Source organism: Schistocerca nitens, chromosome 6, assembly GCF_023898315.1.
Source record: "Schistocerca nitens isolate TAMUIC-IGC-003100 chromosome 6, iqSchNite1.1, whole genome shotgun sequence".
In the NCBI taxonomy this organism is placed as follows: domain Eukaryota; kingdom Metazoa; phylum Arthropoda; class Insecta; order Orthoptera; family Acrididae; genus Schistocerca; species Schistocerca nitens.
Window position 1 is genome coordinate 16,133,154 of NC_064619.1, and position 19,194 is coordinate 16,152,347.

At 36.7% G+C, this 19,194-nt stretch overlaps 1 protein-coding gene across 1 annotated transcript in view; it reads right to left on the minus strand.

The window, feature by feature from the left end:
• LOC126262688 (chitin synthase chs-2-like) overlaps positions 1-19,194 on the minus strand; it is a 254,809-nt gene that overhangs the window by 97,968 nt on the left and 137,647 nt on the right. Inside the window, exons 13-16 of the mRNA XM_049959463.1 lie at positions 13,068-13,268; positions 12,770-12,996; positions 12,477-12,644; positions 627-932 (exon numbers count right to left, since the gene is read on the minus strand). Coding sequence (XP_049815420.1) covers positions 627-932; positions 12,477-12,644; positions 12,770-12,996; positions 13,068-13,268 — 902 coding nt within the window. The remainder of the gene's footprint in view (positions 1-626; positions 933-12,476; positions 12,645-12,769; positions 12,997-13,067; positions 13,269-19,194) is intronic.

Below are 19,194 nucleotides of genomic sequence, written 5' to 3' on the forward strand. Positions count from 1 at the left end.
CACAGTGCAGTTTTAAGTTTGTTTTATCCGCTGCCGTACACCAAGTAAAGTTCAGGAACAATATTACATTTTGATTGAGCGCGACTAGACCACTGACAGACACAGCCTTCAGTACAATAAATAGCAGAGTACGGAAATAGCTCACAGCACTCCCACCCAAAATGGCAATTGTGAAGCGATTGGGTAATAGTTATTATTTAAATCATGTTTTTTTTTTTGGGGGGGGGGGGGCATATAATATGATCTGCCTAGGGGCACAACATTTTTAAACCCGCCACTGGGTTTAGTGAATAATAATAATAACTTAGCTGAATTATTCCAATCATTCCTAGTTGCTCGGATCCGGTCAGGGCTCATTCAACTTCGTTCAATCCAAATTGTAATGGAAATGTTGATGAAAGAAAAAATTTCATATGGACACCTGTGTTCCAGGCTCTTTTTATCGTAAGATAATCATAAAATTACATCCTATTTGAATGAGTGAAATAGGCATTCACTTATATTGGCATGGCAATAACAATTGAAGCTTTTTAGTTAACAGGGACAAACATTAGAAACACTACACATTTTCCTCAAACATTAAAATTATATTTTATTTACAAGATTAATATCAAAAACAGTATTACCTGCTGAGTTTGTACTTTTGGTGATTCCCTTGTTCCCCAAGAAATATTATTGAGATTGAAAACAGAGTAAATGATGAGAAGTAGATACATGCTTGGTATAGTGATATAATACACCACAATAGGTGGTAAGCAGTACATTTCTTTTGGATGAAATATAGCTGCAATTAAAAATTCAGCTGCACAGAGAACTAAGAAAAGTGATGAAGGTGCGAGAATTCCATCCTCTTGTATCTGTAGTATCAGACCAACTAGTACTGCCATCATAACCAACGAATAACCCACTGTGATAATCATGGCAACAGTCAGCTGGAATCAGACAAAATCTTCAGTTAATATCAGAAAGAATATTACATAAGTATTGTTAATAATGCATATTAATTAACTGTGGAATAGATGTTTTACATTTTTTTCCAAACCAGCAGAAAATGCCACATCACTCTGTCTACATTATAACAACAGAAGATATATGATATCAGGATCTGACATCACAGACTTCTTTTAGACTTTCATCGTACTATATATGGTCTCCAAAGTGTTGAGCTTCCTTGTTGGACCAAACACTTCTCTTGGGTGAGATATTTCCTTATGCGGTCTCCACCGGCATTTAGTATATCACTGTGCAATGTTTTCCTCATGGCTTTAAATCAAAGATTATTAACTTGTCTGCAAAACCACTTTATTTAAATAGTTATGTACAATAATATCATTTTTTTTGTAAATTGTGGTCACATGCCAGATGTGAAAAAGTATCGAATTCTGCAACTCTTTAGTACATAGGAAGGGGACTACTCAGTCTATACAAAGTGATAGTAAGCGTATGATGGAAAAACAAGAGGATTTTTATATGTTTTGTAAACAATATATCATGGTTACCTCGAGGTCTGAAGCCTCAGTCACCATTTTCATGTTCCATAGATCACATGAAGAAGGAGAACCTTCAGGGATGTGAAACAAGTGAAGGTATATATACCAACAGTTAAGAAATTCATAGGAAATTATCTGTACACTACATTAAAAATGAACTATCACTGTACTGCATAATACCATTTGTACTTATTCCAGCTAAACTAACCTAGTAAATTAGAAACAAAGTTGCTACTCTGTGAAAAGTCACTGATTCCATGTTTCTATTAAACAGTGCAGTTTAATATTTTTTTTTTTTAGTACATTAATAGTTTTAAGGGAAAATAGTTACCTGCATCTAATAATGCCTGTTTACAGTACACTAGTACTGTACCACTACACTACTACTTGCCATGTAACTTTACAATGGGCACTGCTGTTTACCAGGTAGTTAATAGGAATTTTAATTTTCATTCCTAGATGCCAGATAAGCAGGAAATTCGTAGAAAGACTAGCAAATAAAGTGTGCTTTTAATTTTGTTTTGTGCTGGTCATCAATTCCAATTTCCAATTGCTTTTAATTTTCTTCTGTACTTGTCGTCATGTCATTCCTAAGAGGCAGAATTTCAAATCACTCGCAATCGGGGAATTGCTCTTCAGAGAGGCCCACAGGCTATTGTGCCCCAAATTCTTGAAGAAGTTGGGAAGGTTGAATACCTTTCAACAAGGGTCATCACTTCCAATTTCTTGTTTCATGTTAGATGGGAAGGTTGAATACCTTTCCACAAGAGTATATAACTTCACTCTTAACCCTACACATGGAGGCAAAATCTGCACAAAAATTATTTGCGTGTTCAATATTGCGATACTAAAAGTCACAGTTCACCTCAAATAGCTGTTTATTAGGAGTTACAACAATATTAAATAGTGAAAGTATTGGGATCTGAATTTAAGAATTCCAATATGCTCAAAGAGACGTGCGCAACACGGGAAGTCAATGTAGAGGGTGGTTATAAATAAATTTTTACAATTTGAGTCAGTGTAGATAGAAAGCTATTTACCATATGTGTACCCACCTTCATAGGAATGATGTTCGGACTGTGTACTATAGGATTTGCATTGTTGGTAGTATTAGTGCCATGAGTTGCCATCATGTGCCAATACTGGTACAGCAACATAGGGATGAAAAACAAGCATCAGTGTGCATTACTGATGCAGACAGTCAACATGAGTCTGCAGAAGGTGAGCTGTTTTATCAAAACAGAAATAGTGCTGCTGCTCTTTGCAAGTATTGATGAATTGAAGGAATACAGAGAGGTCTTCTTCCCACATCGGGGTTGAAGAACATGAGTCAGAAGTTCAAATTAACTGGCAATCTGGTAATTGCTCCTGGGAGAGGCAGAAGGACTATTGCGCCACAGATTATTGAAGAAGTTACTGTTGCTGAGAATGCTGCTGCAATGTTTGATCTTTAACCAGTGCATGAGCTGTGTCACAACAGCTGAACATTCCACTATTCACCATTTGAAAAGCGCTATAAACACTGTGATATGGTATCCATAAAAAACTTCCAGGCTGACATGAATCGAGATGATTGTCACATTGAGCTACATCTGTAACTTGGAATGTAAGCGTGCTACGCAATTAGCAAATGTTACCTCTCACATGGAAACTAAAATGTTTTTATTTCAAAGGTTTATTCATAATTTCTTTTCTGCATGTCTTTAAAAATGTTTGTACAAAGTTTTGCTATCATACAGTCATCTGTTTTTCATGAAGGCCCTCTCAAGTGGTGAAAGTATATTTATAACCACCCTGTACTTGACACAGTATTCTTACAGCTCACTTCTTCTACTGAGGGTGTACTTCAGATGATTTGCCCCATTGTGCATAAGACAATAAGAAGTAACTGTCTGCAAAATGATCCAGCACTATTGTTGTTTGGTGAACACAATAAGATATATCTCTAAGACCAAATCATGGCAACCTGAACTTCTTGATTAGTTTATCTATTTGTTGACTTCTTTCTGACCTGTTATCCAGCTGGAATCCAACAAAGTTTCCACAGTGTTTCTTTTCGTGTATGATAATTAATGCCCACTTCTGATGCTAGCAGCATCTTTGCCTGCTTAATATTGCATAATATGAAATTAACTCGAAATCTGTTTGCCAAAGTTCAATAGTAGACCCATCAAAAGCAGATTCATTAGGTTTATTTATACAGGCATTGCCTACTCCACCAGCAGATGTAAGGTTTGCCAACTCAACTGTTAAACAGATTGCAGTAATCATTAGGTCATTGAAAAGCAGTACCCTTTTGGCTACAATGGAATCTCAGCCAAGGTACCAGAACCCTGTGCTAACTTGATCACCATCTCCCCCATCTTTCTTCTGCTGGCATCATTCCCTTTAGTTACCTTTGTAGTCACACACAATGAATCAATTTACATTTCCTGAAAGAGTAAAATATGTAATACTAATATTTATGTCCTGCTTTGTCTTTTATTAAATTGTAAGGGACATTAATAAATGTAAACAGAATTTTATAGTTGACAATGTAGCCTCAAACCCAGAGACATTAATAAATGGTTGTTTGCCAATTCTCTGTTATTAAACTGTGGAAAACTTGCTACATGCAGTTAAGAACTTGTAAGAGGTTTCCCACCAGTACAAGCCTAAAATACAATGGCAAACAAATAGAAGAACTAGCCAGTGTTAAATTCTGCAGATTACAGCTTGATAATAAATTGAACTGTGAGGAACATACCACAGAACTGCTAAAGCACCTAAACAGACCTCCATTTGCAATGTGAATGTTGTCAGGCATAAGTGATTTAAAAGTAAAAGAGCTCCCATATTATTCTTCCTTTAAGTCCTGAATGTCATATGGGATTATTTTTTGGGGTAACTCATCAAGTCAAGTTAAAGTATTCCACATCTAAAAACGTGTTATTAGAATTATTTGTGATATAAATTCTAGAACATCCTACAGAGGCTTGTTTAAGCAGCTAAGGATACTAACTATTGCTTCCCAATACATTTATTCCTTAATGAAATTTGTCATTAAGAATACATCACTTTTTCAAATCAACAGCTCAGTTCATGGAATGAATTCTAGAAATAAGAATAATCTTCACCAAGATTTAAAGTCATTTACTTTGGTCCAACAGCCATAAAAAGTTTAACCACTAATAAAGTTCAGTTTAAGGGAAGTCTAAAGGATTCATTGGTGGCTAACATCTACTACACTGATGAATTTCAAAATTTAACCAACTGATGTGTATATGTCACTAATAATATCAAATAATGTATTAGTATAATCTAACTTCTGTACAAATGCAGTAATGCGATCATTGCAAATAAGTGTTGTAAAATGATATTTCTATTTGATGATGCATGGCTACATATAGCCTAAGAATTATTAAATGCACATCAGTGTGCTGATTATTTACATGTTTTATGTCAAATTACTTATTAACTTTTAAATGAAAATACGTTTAAGATTTATTTTACTTATTCCACATCCATGAAGATCATTTCACATGGTGTTTGTGGAAGGTACATTAACATATTTGCTTTTCTATGTAAATATTTATTGTGTGTTATTGTTTGTTCTACATCCTGGAAGATATCCCCACTATGGATCTACTGGAATAAAACATACATATAATCTTTACTCTAAAGGTGGAGATAAGTAAGCAACCTCTAAACACAGACCCATATCCTAGATGATTAAAATGAAATTCATTGTTAGAGGAAAATGGGGGACTCGTAAGGTCTGCAGCAGATACAAGTCAATTAATTAGTTAGTTACATGTTCCATACAACTGTTTGAGTGATTCTTTTATCAGAATGATATGGTATGAGAATTTACATGATATATGTACATGATTAGTGCTAACATTAATGAACAAATTTTTTTAATCCAAAGTTCACAGATAAAAAACAATGTATCCTTCCCAGAAATATCCCAGAGAACAGGGGAACAGACTTACAACCGGTTCACGAAAACCAGTTTAACTCTTATAATTTTACATAAACTCATATATGCAATCAACATAAAAATATCTCACTGTAGCCTAGTCAATGAAGACCAAACAAGTAGAACAGGACAAACAAATTCATGTAGTCAAACATTTTTGGACAGTGACTGGACAGAGTGCCAAGAACAACATAGGCCTACTAAAAATCCCGACTGGTGGAGTGTAGAGATGATTTCTGGCAGAAATGTTTCCAAACACAAAATTAAATGACATTACATTTCTTATAAAAGAGGTCCTTTGCAGAAAAAAAATCAGCCACAAATAACACAAAAGAAATTGTATTTCTTTCCCAGTTTCAGGCATCTAGTTCCCTTCTTCAGACGATAAGAATTAACCCATTCTTAGTGAGCGTAAGAAATAAGCAGGTGTATGCAGCATAGTACTGTAGTCATGTGGATCATAGTACATGTACAAATATGGTATAAGAACACTAAATAAAAAGTACTGTGGCCATTATGACTACAATATCATGCTGCATACTCGAGTGTATTTTTGATGCTCAATAATAATGTGATAATTCTAATCTTCTGAAAAAGAGTGTGTGAAACAAGTAAAAACAAAAATTTCTTTTGTGTAGCTGGTTGCTTATTTTTTTCAACAAATATACCTACAGTTGCTAAAGATGAATAAAGTACTAATTAAAGTCCTGTAACAGTGTTACATTTCGAAAACAGTGGCCAAAAGCAAACTGCAAACTTTTAGCAATTTTGCTACTGATAGAAAGCTGTTTGGCTTACAGATAACGAATTATACACTAATCTGAAGCTCACTGAAGATTCCTTGTAACTAAGGTGAACCACATCTGGGTGCACAAATTAAAGAAAAAAAAAATAATGTGCTGCATGCAAAAGGCATTTTTCTTTTGCACTGCTGCAATTTATGATACTTGCAACTGCTTTGTGTTAGACTCTTTATGTGTTTGAGGATAGTCTCATGTACTACAGGGGAAATGTAGTCCACATATTGCGCCAGTAGATTTTATGCCCATTCAAATGGTTCAAATGGCTCTGAGCACTATGGGACTTAACATCTATGGTCATCAGTCCCCTAGAACTTAGAACTACTTAAACCTAACTAACCTAAGGACATCCCACAACACCCAGCCATCACGAGGCAGAGAAAATCCCTGACCCCGCCGGGAATCGAACCCGGGAACCCGGGCGTGGGAAGCGAGAACGCTACCGCACAACCACGAGATGCGTATACCCATTAATTAATGCATTGTCATTAGATGATAGCTTTTTGTGTAATGGCATATTAGTAACAGATGTTGGAGGACTGCTTGAATCCAGGCCTTGTCAGTAGTGACACTAAAGTGGAATAAGTTTGTACTTGCATAATTTTACAGTTTCTCCTTTAAAATAATTAGAATTAGTAATTTTTCATAGTGATATTATCACTTTTGTTAGTATTTAAGTAATTAGCATTTTTTGTGTGATTTACCGTTCGCTGATGTTTGGGAGATGGTGTTCAAGTTTAATTGACCTGTTACTAAGATCCACCCAACATTTTTGAGACTGATCAATTTCTAGTATCTCTGCCATTTTTATTGGGTTTATAGTATGAGTTTTTACAAAGTGACCACAATGGGCCCCAGTCCCTTTGTGCAAACACTACTGGAGTATTAATTGACAATTGATAACTGAATATGGTATCTTAAAGAAACAATTCACATGGTTTTACCTGTTAATGAGGTATTTTTATTTGAACTTAAAAAAAAATAGTTATGTTTGGAAAATTTGTTGCATTCATGAATTGACATTTGTGGTCTTATTAAATTTGAATTGGATTCATTCTGTACCTATTCAGATGAGATGTGTGTAATTTACATTTCCTTGCATAGATACATAAGAATAAAGAAATATGTCTTCCACTTGGGTTTTGGTAATTCACAGTAGTATAATATGACATAATCTCAAAGGGAACCAGTAGTATCTTTAAATTGTTGTATGAGTTTTTATGGAACATTCAATGACTAGTTTTGTGTTGGACATTTAGTATTTTTTGCCATTTACTTAACTGTAATTTTAAGAAACTTGACTATGTGTAAGTCCCCTTCAACATACAATAAATGGGAAACAAAAGACAATGTAACAGATCCCTCTTTAAACCCCCACAAGTGTCACTCCAACACTAACATGGGTCTTACAGATAGGGAAAGGATAGCACAGGGCCCTTGCCAGCTTGGATTATTGGGTGTAATTCATGGATAATTTATTGAGAATTTAAAATTTTCCTTCGTACATGTAGTTGCAGCTGAGCTACATGCTTCAAATCTAGCATGAGTTCTTACAGTGCCTGCATGACCAACAGATCCATCCCTTCAGAAAAGAACCAGTTCTTATTGGTAAAAGCCACTGACAGGATAAGCTTTCAGCCATCTGCTGAATACACTAAAAGTGCCTCCCCCATCAACTAACCAATTGGAAGACATGAGAAAGGGGGCACATGGTTGCTGCTGGCTGTGTCCTGGGGAGCAGAGGAGAGTGAAGTCACTCTCTTGAGTTCCAGCCATTGTACCAGGCAAATGGTTTCTAGCTTTCAGGTAGAGCAGGCAGCCTCGTGCCATCCGCCTCCATCTCTGTTCTCTCCAATCAGTCACTTGCTATTGTATACATGTGAACTACTTTCCTCCTTCCTTCCTATTTCCATATTTTGCTATCACTCTAACTGTCAGATGCCCCTACAGACCAGCCTGGACAAGCTCTTCTGTATTCTGTAATTTCAGAATATACATCAAATAGATACTCTGCAAGCCACCGTACAGTGCATGGTAGAGGGTATCCTGTACCACTACTAGTCATTTCCTTTCCTGTTCCACTCGCAAATAGAACAAGGGAAAAAAGACTGTCTATATACCTCCAGATGAGCCCTAATTTCTCGTATCTTATCTTCGTGGGCCTTATGTGCAATGTATGTTGGCAGCAGTAGAATCGCTTGGCAGTCAGCTACAAATGGTAGTTCTCTAAATTTTCTCAACAGTGTTTCTCATAAAGAACATCACCTTCCCTGCAGGGATTCCCATCTGAGTTCCTGAAGCATCTCCGTAACATGTGTTGTTCAAACCTACCAGAAACAAATCTGGCAGTCCACCTCTGAATTGCTTCACTGTTTTCCTTCAATCTAACCTGGTATGGATCCCAAACACTCAACAGTACTCAACTGGTATAGGAACTAGGCCTAAGCACAATGAGAAACTCAGACAGGAGGGTACTGCAAATGTTAGAATAAGGAAAGGTTCTCATAGAAGTATAATTAAAAAGAATGTAAGTATATTTCATCAAAATATTGTGAGTTTAAAGAATAAAATAGATGAGCTTCTGGTTTGTTTAGAAGATTTAGAAGCTGAGGATGAAATAGATATACTATGCCTGACTGAGCATCACATTGTTACTGATATGGATAAGGTAAATGTAAGTGGATATAAGCTCTCTGCACATGTAATGAGAGAAAATATGGAGAAAGGAGGAGTTGCCATATATGTCAAAAGTTATCATTGTGCAAAAAGTATAGAAACAAAAAAGTTTTGTGTAGAGAAACATATAGAAGCATGTGCCTGTGAGCTTAAATTAAATAAAGGCACATTTATAATTGTAACTGTATATAGGTCCCCATCAGGAAATTTTCATCTATTTCTGAAAAATTTGGACTCCTTGTTGTGCTATCTGTCAGACAGGGGGAAGCAAATTATTATTTGTGGGGACTTCAATGTAGATTCTCTGAAAGAGGGTAATAGGAAAAATGACCTTGAAGTATTACTCGGTTCTTTCAATTTGACACCCGTTATTGATTTTCCTACTCGGGTGGTAAAGGATAGCAGCTCATTGGTAGATAACTTCTTTATAGACCAAGATAAGTTTAACCAGATAAATGCTCAGCCTGTTGAGAATGGTCTTTCTGATCATGGTGCACAGCTAGTTACAATATATGACATAGCTCCATTCAGCAATACTAAACAGTCCTCCAAAGTAGTACATTCAGTCAACGATTTAACAATTGCAAATTTCAGAGAAATCCTACAGCAGTTACAATGGGATGAGGTGTACCGTGAACCTGATGCCAATTTAAAATATAATTTATTTCATGACATTTTTGTAAATGCATTTGAAAACTGCTTCCCCAAAAAAATAGTTAAATATACTCATAAGAAACCTTGTAACAAACCATGGCTTACTAAGGGTATAAAAATATCTTGTAACCGGAAAAGGGAAATGTATCTGACAGCAAGAAAGAGTAGTGACCCAGAAACTATCAAACATTACAAAAACTACTGTGTTATATTAAGAAAAGTCAGTTTGGTTTCCAGAAAGGTTTTTCAACAGAAAATGCCATATATGCTTTCACCAATCAAATTTTGAATGATCTGAATAACCGAACACCACCCATTGGGATTTTTTGTGATCTCTCAAAGGCTTTTGATTGTGTAAATCATGAAATTCTGCTAGACAAGCTCAAGTATTGTGGCATGAGTGGGACAGTGCACAAATGGTTTAATTTGTACCTAACTGGAAGAGTGCAGAAAGTTGAAATAAGCAGTTCTCATAATATGCAAAGATCAGCACATTCCTCAAACTGGGGAACTATCAGGAATGGGGTTCCACAAGGGTCAGTCTTGGGTCCTTTGTTGTTCTTAATATATATTAATGACTTGCCATTCTATATTCATGAAGAGGCAAAGTTAGCTCTCTTTGCTGATGATACAAGTATAGTAATCACACCTGACAAACAAGAATTAACTGATGAAATTGTCAATACTGTCTTTCAGAAAATTACTAAGTGGTTCCTTGAAAACGGACTCTCACTGAATTTTGATAAGACACAGTACATACAGGTCCGTACAGTGAATGGTATGACACCATTAATAAATATAGACCTTAATCAGAAGCATATAGCTAAGGTAGAATATTCCAAATTTTTAGGTGTGTCCATTGATGAGAGATTAAACTGGAAGAAAGACATTGATGATCTGCTGAAACGTTTGGGTTCAGCTACTTATGCAATAAGGGTCATTGCAAATTATGGTGATAAACATCTTAGTAAATTAACTTACTACGCCTATTTTCACTCATTGCTTTCATATGGCATCATATTTTGGGGTAATTCATCACTGAGGAATAAAGTATTTATTGCACAAAAGTGTGTAATCAGAATAATAGCTGGAGTCCACCCAAGATCATCCTGCAGACATTTATTTAAGAATCTAGGGATATTCACAGTAGCTTCTCAGTATATATACTCTCTTATGAAATTTGCTATTAACAACCAAACCCAGTTCAAAAGTAATAGCAGTGTGCATAACTACAATACTAGACGAAAGGATGATCTTCACTATTCAAGATTAAATCTAACTTTGGCACATAAAGGGGTGAATTATACTGCCACTAAAGTCTTTGGTCACTTACCAAATAGTATCAAAAGTCTGAAAGATAACCAACAAGTATTTAAGAAGAAATTAAAAGAATATCTGAATGACAACTCCTTCTACTCCACAGAGGAATTTTTAAATATAAATTAAGAAAAAAAAATTATAAAAAAATAAAAAATAAAAAAAAACGCACAAAAAAGTTGTTATATTAACTTAAGTATGTTGTTAAATTAACTTAATTATGTCATGTATTGGAAAATTTGACTCGTTCCACATCATTACGAAATATCGTATTCATGATCCTTGGAACTAGTATTAATCTAATCTAATCTAATCTAATAATAGGTCACACCAGTGTCCTATATGTGGTCTCATTTATAGGTGAACCACTCTTTCCTAAAATTCTCCCAATAAACTGAAGTCAACCATTCACCTTCCCTGCCACAGTTCTCGTAAGCTTGTTCCATCTCGCACCGCTTTGCAGTGTTATGCCCAGATACTTAAATGGCTTGACTGTGTCAAGCAGGACACTATTAGTACTGTATCTGAACATCACAGGTTTGTTCTTCCTACTCAACCACATTAACTTACATTTTTCCACATTTAGTGTTAGCTGCCATTCATCACACTGTCTGCCAAATCATTTGTGTACCTAGAGAACATCAGCGGTCCTATCACACTACCCTGGGGTACTCCTGACAATACCTTTGTCTCCAATGAACAATCGTCATTGAAGACAACATACTGGGTTACATTACTGAAGAAGTCTTCAAGCCACTCACATTTGTGAACTTATTCCATGTTCTCGTACCTTCATTAACAGCCTGCAACAAGGCTCCGTGTCAAATGCTTTCCAGAAAACTAGAAATATGCAATCTGCCTGAAGCCCTTCATCCATAGTTTGCAGTATATCATGAGTTTCCTTTAATTAATTCTTTCATTTAAAACTGTTTACCTTCTGGTGCTCACAATTCATCCCTCTCCTGTCCTTGACACAGGTTGCCTTCACATCAGGTGCAGTTTGTACACATGTAGTTTAACGCACGAATAAAGAAAACTTTTCAATAATTAATAGTTGATAGATGGACATTCTCCATTCACCTACGCAATTACAGTTCTTTAGAGGCAAATAAACTGTACTGATCTAAAACATTGCACAAACTGATGAGGCCTCTGTTGTTGAAAAATATATCCAAAAGTGATGTACATCTTTAACAGACATATAGCATACAGAATAAAACAATTTTAAAATGCTATAATCAGGACAAGGAAGTGTTTCCTTGGCAATCTAAGGCCACTGATAATCTGATATTTTTTTCTTTATTAGGACTTTCCAGGCTTAAATAAATCTTGACCTGGACTGGGCTCTTCTTGTGCAAACATACATGTATGGCTGCTTATTACCACTGACAGAAACACAACATCAGAAAGAAAATTTGCTAGATGCTCAGCATCAAGTTACTGAGCACCCAACTCAAAAAACTACCAGAAAATTTATTAAATATATACAGATAATATTGTCACAAATGCAACATTTAATGTAAAGCATTACCCTATCCTTTTGGATAAAATGTTAAGAAAAAGATTATGCATGCCTACCTGTATATCTGATTTGCATGTGTAACATACTAGCATGAATAACAAAATGGGAGTAACATTATAAAGAAAACTTGTCCAGTTGTCTATACGGAAGGCTGTCACACATGCTCCTGTTAACATCAGGAATATAGTTCCAGGTCCAAGTACCGTTCCACCCATTAAGAGGATCTGTAAATAAATGCATCCAGTAGATACAAATTGCTTTTCATCCTTAGCTATGTGTTCTCCAAAGATTTGTGTAATGAATTGTGCTTCACAAAAATAAAAAACTGTAGATAATTCTTTGATATTACCTGGTACATGATGTATGGTAGAGAGATGTTATCATTAGCTTTAATTGTTCTTTTACTGTCCATTAGAAGATCCAGAATATTAGCTGTAGTTGAAGGTATCCATCGCCTACGTTGGTTGAAGAATTCATTAAAACCCTCAGGGCAATGTGTATATGAATCACTGGCTGCTGCATATTCTACTCTATAGCCCCTTTGCAGAAGTAATGTACAAAGCCATCTGTCTTCACCTGTGAATTCAATAAATTAGTGGTGGTTCTTTGTTCCACTGTTACAGTATACTTATTTCAGTGTAACTTACCTTGATCAAACTGTACGTAATGTCGAGCTTCACACGAACGAAAGGCATACTTGTTCATCACAGAATCATCCATAAGAGCTCTTGCTCTAAATAATGAAAATGCCCCAGGGCTACAAAGCACACAACCTATTATGTGCTCAGTAGCTTTCTGTAACCAATGTCCAATCGCATATTCAAAGACCTGATACCACTGCATTGGACCTAAAGTGATAATAATAATAATAATAACAATAATGATGATTATATATAATGATAATAATGGAAATGAAATGAGCGTTTGGCATCATTGGTCGCAAGGCCCCTTGCGGGGCAGGTCTAGCCGCCTTGGTGCAGGTCTTATTACATTCGACACCACATTGGGCAACCTGCGTGCCAGATGGGGATGAAATGATGATGAAGACAACACAGCACCCAGTCCCTGAGTGGAGAAAATACCCGATCCAGCTGGAAGTCGAACCCAGGCCCGTAGGAAGGCAGTCTGTCACGCTGACCACTCAGCTACCAAGGCAGACAATGATAATAATAAATTCTAATAAGAATACAAATATCATAGAAGACATATGGGAGACCAAAGCAATACCAGAAGGCTGGAAGTGCACTGTTAAACACCCTCTACGTAAGAAAAGGGATAGGACCAATGTTAGCAATTACAGAGGGATATCTTTACTGCCTGTCACTTACAAAACTCTATCACAGCTCCTGCTAGGAACTGTAGTGAAATTGGTCAGCATACCAATTTTTGTCACATATTGAAGAATACAATACACAGATAGATTTACAACACTATCAAAGAGAATACAAATTGTAATTATAAATCTAGTGTAATTTTGGCAACATAAATAGAATAATCTCACATACTTATAAACAGAAGACATGACTTTAACATAAATTTAATGTCCTTCAGATATGTAATTATTTTTTATATTTTCAATGTACTTTAAAATTGTAATTGCAATTGAGGCAATTTACATTAAAAATTATTGTTGCTTCTGTAATTGTTATGAAAAATAATGTAAAAGACTTTTTGGTGTGAACAATAAATCATATGAAAGTTTATCTGGGTTTAAAAGAATCGATATGTAATTACAGCATATTTGATGACTATGTGAGTTGTTGTATCGGTCACTTCACTATGAAGTGCTGAGTTGACAAGTTGTTGGGATACGGACCAAAGAACTAGTCAGTTTGTACTTGTTGAAACTTGGAAAAATTGTGTTACCTCCAAAAAGTATAAATCCTAATGTTTATTAAAAATTGATATGAAGACAAAGTTGCCTGCAATATCTATATTATTACTTCATACAGTCTGTCCCTGGTAGCTGAGTGGTCAGTGCAACAGAATGTCAATCCTAAGGGCCCGGGTTCGATTCCCGGCTGGGTTGGGAATTTTCTCCGCTCAGGAACTGGATATTGTGTTGTCCTAACCATCATCATTTCATCCCCATTGACGTGCAAGTCACTGAAGTGGTGTCAAATCAAAAGACTTGCACCCGGTGAATGGTCTATTTGATGGGAGGCCCTAGTCACACAACATTTATTTACTTCGTACACACTGGGTCATCATAATTAAACTTTTGCTTCTTGAGTCAGTTTGGATGGAAAACTATTTATTGTATGTATATCCAACTTTATGGCAATGATGTTCAGACTCTGGGCTGCTGGTTTTGCATTGTAAGCAGTGTTAGTGTCATGACTTGCCATTAGGTGTTGGTAATGGTACAGCGATGCATGGCTGAAATACAAGCATCAGTGAGCATTACTGTTGCAGACAGTCAACATGGGTCTGGACAAAGTGAACTGTTTTATCAAAATAATAGCAACAGCGCTGCTGCATTTCACAAAGTGTCAACACTTTAAAGTAACATGAAAAGGTCCTCTTCCCATACCGAAGTTGAAGAACATGATTCGTAAGTTCAAATTAACTGGCGATTTGGGATTTGTTCCTGTGTCACAAATTGTTGAAGAAGTTACTGTTGCTGAGGATGCTAAGAAGACTGGCCATGATGTGTGATCTTCAAGCACTTCACAAGCTGTCATGACAGTTAAACAAGCATGCATGATTCACCATTCAAACAGTGCTGTGAACAACTGTGAAATGATATATCTCTAGTGCAGTTGCAGGCTGTTGTGGATGCAGATGGTCATAACGTTAAGCAGCATTTGTAACCTGCGATATAAACATGGTCTGCAGTTAACAAATGTTACCCATCATGTGGGAATTAAAATGTGTTTCTTTAAATGGTTTGTTCATTACTTCTCATCCACGAGTCCTTACAAATGTTCCACAAAGTCTCATTATCCTACACTCACTATTTTTTTTTTGGGCCTCTCAAGTAGTGGAAGTTTAATTATAACCACATTTTATTTCAAAATTAAAACCCAACTTCCTCTTGCAAGGAGAAGAAGTATACCACTAGACAGAGAGCCAAAAAAATTTATCCATCTACAGATGAGTGCTACATGTTAAGTACAAACTATCCACTTTATTATTTTACCAACATTTGCACAATCCAAAGTGCTTGTTTTACATGAACATAAGCAAAGTAAAATTTTGCAAAGTTTGGAAAATGTAAACACTATGAATATTGAAGTCAACATAGCAAGGAAGTAGGTTAGAACAGAACGCAGTTCCAACTGGAAAACAGTGTAAGACAATACCAAGCAGGCTTCAGACTGGGAAGATCCTGTACTGATGAGATGCTCAGTATAAAGGCAATCCCGAGACACCAGACAATGAAAATCAGAGAGACCCTACGCGCCTTTGTTGTTTTTTTCTTTTCTTTTCTTTTTTTTTTTTATTTCAAAAAAGTATATAACCCTATAGATAGGCCACCACTGATACAAGTAATGGAAGGAAGTGGCCTCAATGAGAAGACAGTGAAAGTTATCAGACACTGACAAACACCAAATCAATATTAAATTCATTAGAGAGTTATCTCAGCCCCAAAAGATTAGAACAGAAGTGGGACAAGACGATGGTGTTTCACCACTATTGTTCAATATGCTGTTATACAAAGTCATCAGGGAATGGTAAAAAGAAATGAAGTACATGGACTTTATAAACCAGTCAAGCTTGGAAGGAAAACCAAAGGACTAGATATTGGCTGTCTGGCATTTGCTAATGATCTGGCAATACTCACAGATAACACAGAAATAGCACTAAAGCAAACTGAGATCATCAGAGAGAAGGCTGAAAGATCAGACTACATATCTCCTCTGAGAAAATACCAAAAATATTAACCAAAAAAAGATCATGACAAAAGCTGGTGCTATCAAGAGAATTCAAACATTGAAGTATCCTGGAGTAACAATGCAGGCAAATTGAATAGAGAAAGAAATTCACAGACAGAGAACTCACAAGATGTTAAAAGCATTCTGGAAGACTGAAAACATCTGCAATCTGTAACAATTGAGAGTTCCAGTTTACAGCTGTGATAATAGTGATGAATCAGAGCTAGATAAAATCTATTACATAAAGCAAATAATTTATGATATGCTGCAAGTCTGTTACAATGAGTCTTGAAATCAACAATATTTTGGACATAAATAATGAAAATAAAGTGCTAAGGTTCTACACAGTGTGACAGCACAAGTGAAAAGCACACTACAAGAGAGTTTACATGTCAGGCTGGCCACTTTCTACATATATGTACTCTGATGAAGTATTATGTAGACAATTCTTGTTGCCAGAATTAGCCAATAGCAAAGATTCTGATGTATAACAAGTATGCAATTTTCTGTAATGACAGTGTCTAAATGCAAACTGAAAAAAAAAAAAATTGATGTGGTCTGAAAAACATGCAGATGTAATTCAACACATTCACTTCATCATCCAACCACCTGAACAGAACATTATCAAATACCTACAATCAGGAAGAGAACCTGGTATAGATTTCTTCCCTCATCATCACAGACTTTTGCTATGCCAGATCAGTTGTACAGTGTTCATCTGTTAGCAACGCACTACTTATATAGGGTGATCCATTTGAGATGTCAGAAAAATAAAACATTATATGCAACAAACTATGCAACTTTATTATTTGTACATACATATGTAGGAGGGCCTGGAATTTGTGTTCTTAAGTTTTTGGCACAGCACTTTAGAACTCAACATGTCTGCCAATGCGAATGCTCCACACATCATATCTCAGATACATGTTGCACCACATGGTGTGCAGCATTTCTGGAGTGATTTGGTGAAAGGCTGCTGAAATCTGCTTCCATATGTCAGCCAGATTCTGTGGTCTTTGTTCATACACCGTTGACTTGACACAGCTCACAAAAAAAAAATCTGTAGGTGTTAGGTCAGGGTATTCGAAGGCCATGGGATAGGTCCACCACAGCAGCACCAGTGATCACTGAATATCTGGTTTTATTGTTCCCACTCTACCAGAGCCCAATGCATTGCAATTCCAACCTGGTGATAGATAATGGTGTCCAATACCCCACCTTGCTGTTATAGAGGAACCACACTGCTCAATCATTTCAAGGTAACTGCAAGCACAAATGATCTTCTCCACAAAAAAGAATGGATTGATGACTTTCTCATGGGTCATTCTGCAACACGCTTTCACTTTTCAGGTGGCTATTTCGAGTTTGTATGAAACATGTGTATTCTCAGTTCCCCAAATTCTGCAGTTCAGCGTGTTGACTCAGCCACTCACATGAAATGTGGCTTCGTTTGTAGACGTCTGAGACATGTGTATTCTCAGTTCCCCAAATGATGCAGTTAAGCATGTTGATTTGGTGACTCACATGAAATGTGGCTTCATCTGTGAACAGCCATTGACTCAGCCAATGACTATCCGCTTCCTACCACCCACACATCATTGTAACAAATTGCAGTCGAGTTCCATAATTCAGCCGTGCTAGTGCTTGTGTGTACTGAATATGGTACAGATACATGTTAAGGTACTGTCTAACAGTCCTCTGACATGTGTTTGATGTATTCAGCTCTGCTGATATGCAGGAGAGTGACTTTCGAGGGCTTTGAGTCATGGTTAGTTGAATATCTTCCTCCTTGTTTCCATCAACCGCCTTCTGCTTGTATGAGGCATCTATAATCTATTTCCCATGAACATATTGTGCTATTTATCAATGTCTTGGTGTGACGGGTCATGTGTGATGGGTCATACCCTACATTGTACGAATGTTTGAAAACTCGCTGTGTCTCTACAACACTCAAGGCTTCACATACTATATGACATATTGTAATGACCATTTTCATTAAATAATCAAGACACACTGAGTGTGCTAATTTGTGTCGACTCAAGCTGTTGGTGGGCCTCCCAGAGCATGGTCAGTTATTGTTGGCTCTGACCATTTTCAAGTACATTACAGAAAAATGCTCAGATGTACATATACGAGGGCGGTTCAGAAAGTAACCTCCGATTGGTCACAGTGCGGGTTGTGGGGGGAGTAGCGACGCCATCTGTGCATTCACGCACTCAACAGGTCAGTCAGCATCAAGCTGTGGTCGAGTGAACGTCGTACCTGCGCTAGTTTAGTTTTTGTGGCAGTTTGAAATGTCTGCTGCAATAGAAAACCCCGCCAAATGTGAAGTGCGTGCTGTCATAAGGTTTTTTACAGCCAAAGGATATTCTGCAGCAGCTATTCAACGTGAGGTTTGTGCCGTGTACGGACCAAGAGTTATGAGTGAAGGAGTTGTCCGTGAATGGGTACGTTTATTTAAAAGTGGACAAGAAAACGCTCATGATGAAGAGAGGAGTGGTAGACCATCATTGGTGACTGACGAACTCGTTCAGACAGTTGATGCAAAAGTTCGTGAAAATTGACGTTTCTCAATGTCGGAGTTGTCTACTGGTTTTCCAGAGATTTCTAAGACTCTCTTGTACGAGATAGTGACAGCAAGATTGGGTTACCGTAAGTTCTGTGCATGATGGGTGCCCAAAATTCTTACCGACCACCACAAAACTCAAAGAATGGCCTCTGCATTAGACTTTCTGTCACGTTATGAGGACGAAGGAGAACCATTGTTAAACAGAATCGTGACCGGTGACGAAACCTGGATTAAGTACGTGAACCCTGAGACAAATGAACAATCAAAGATGTGGGCACATTGAAATTCGCCTACCAAACCAAGAAAAGCCTCGCAAGATTTTTCTGC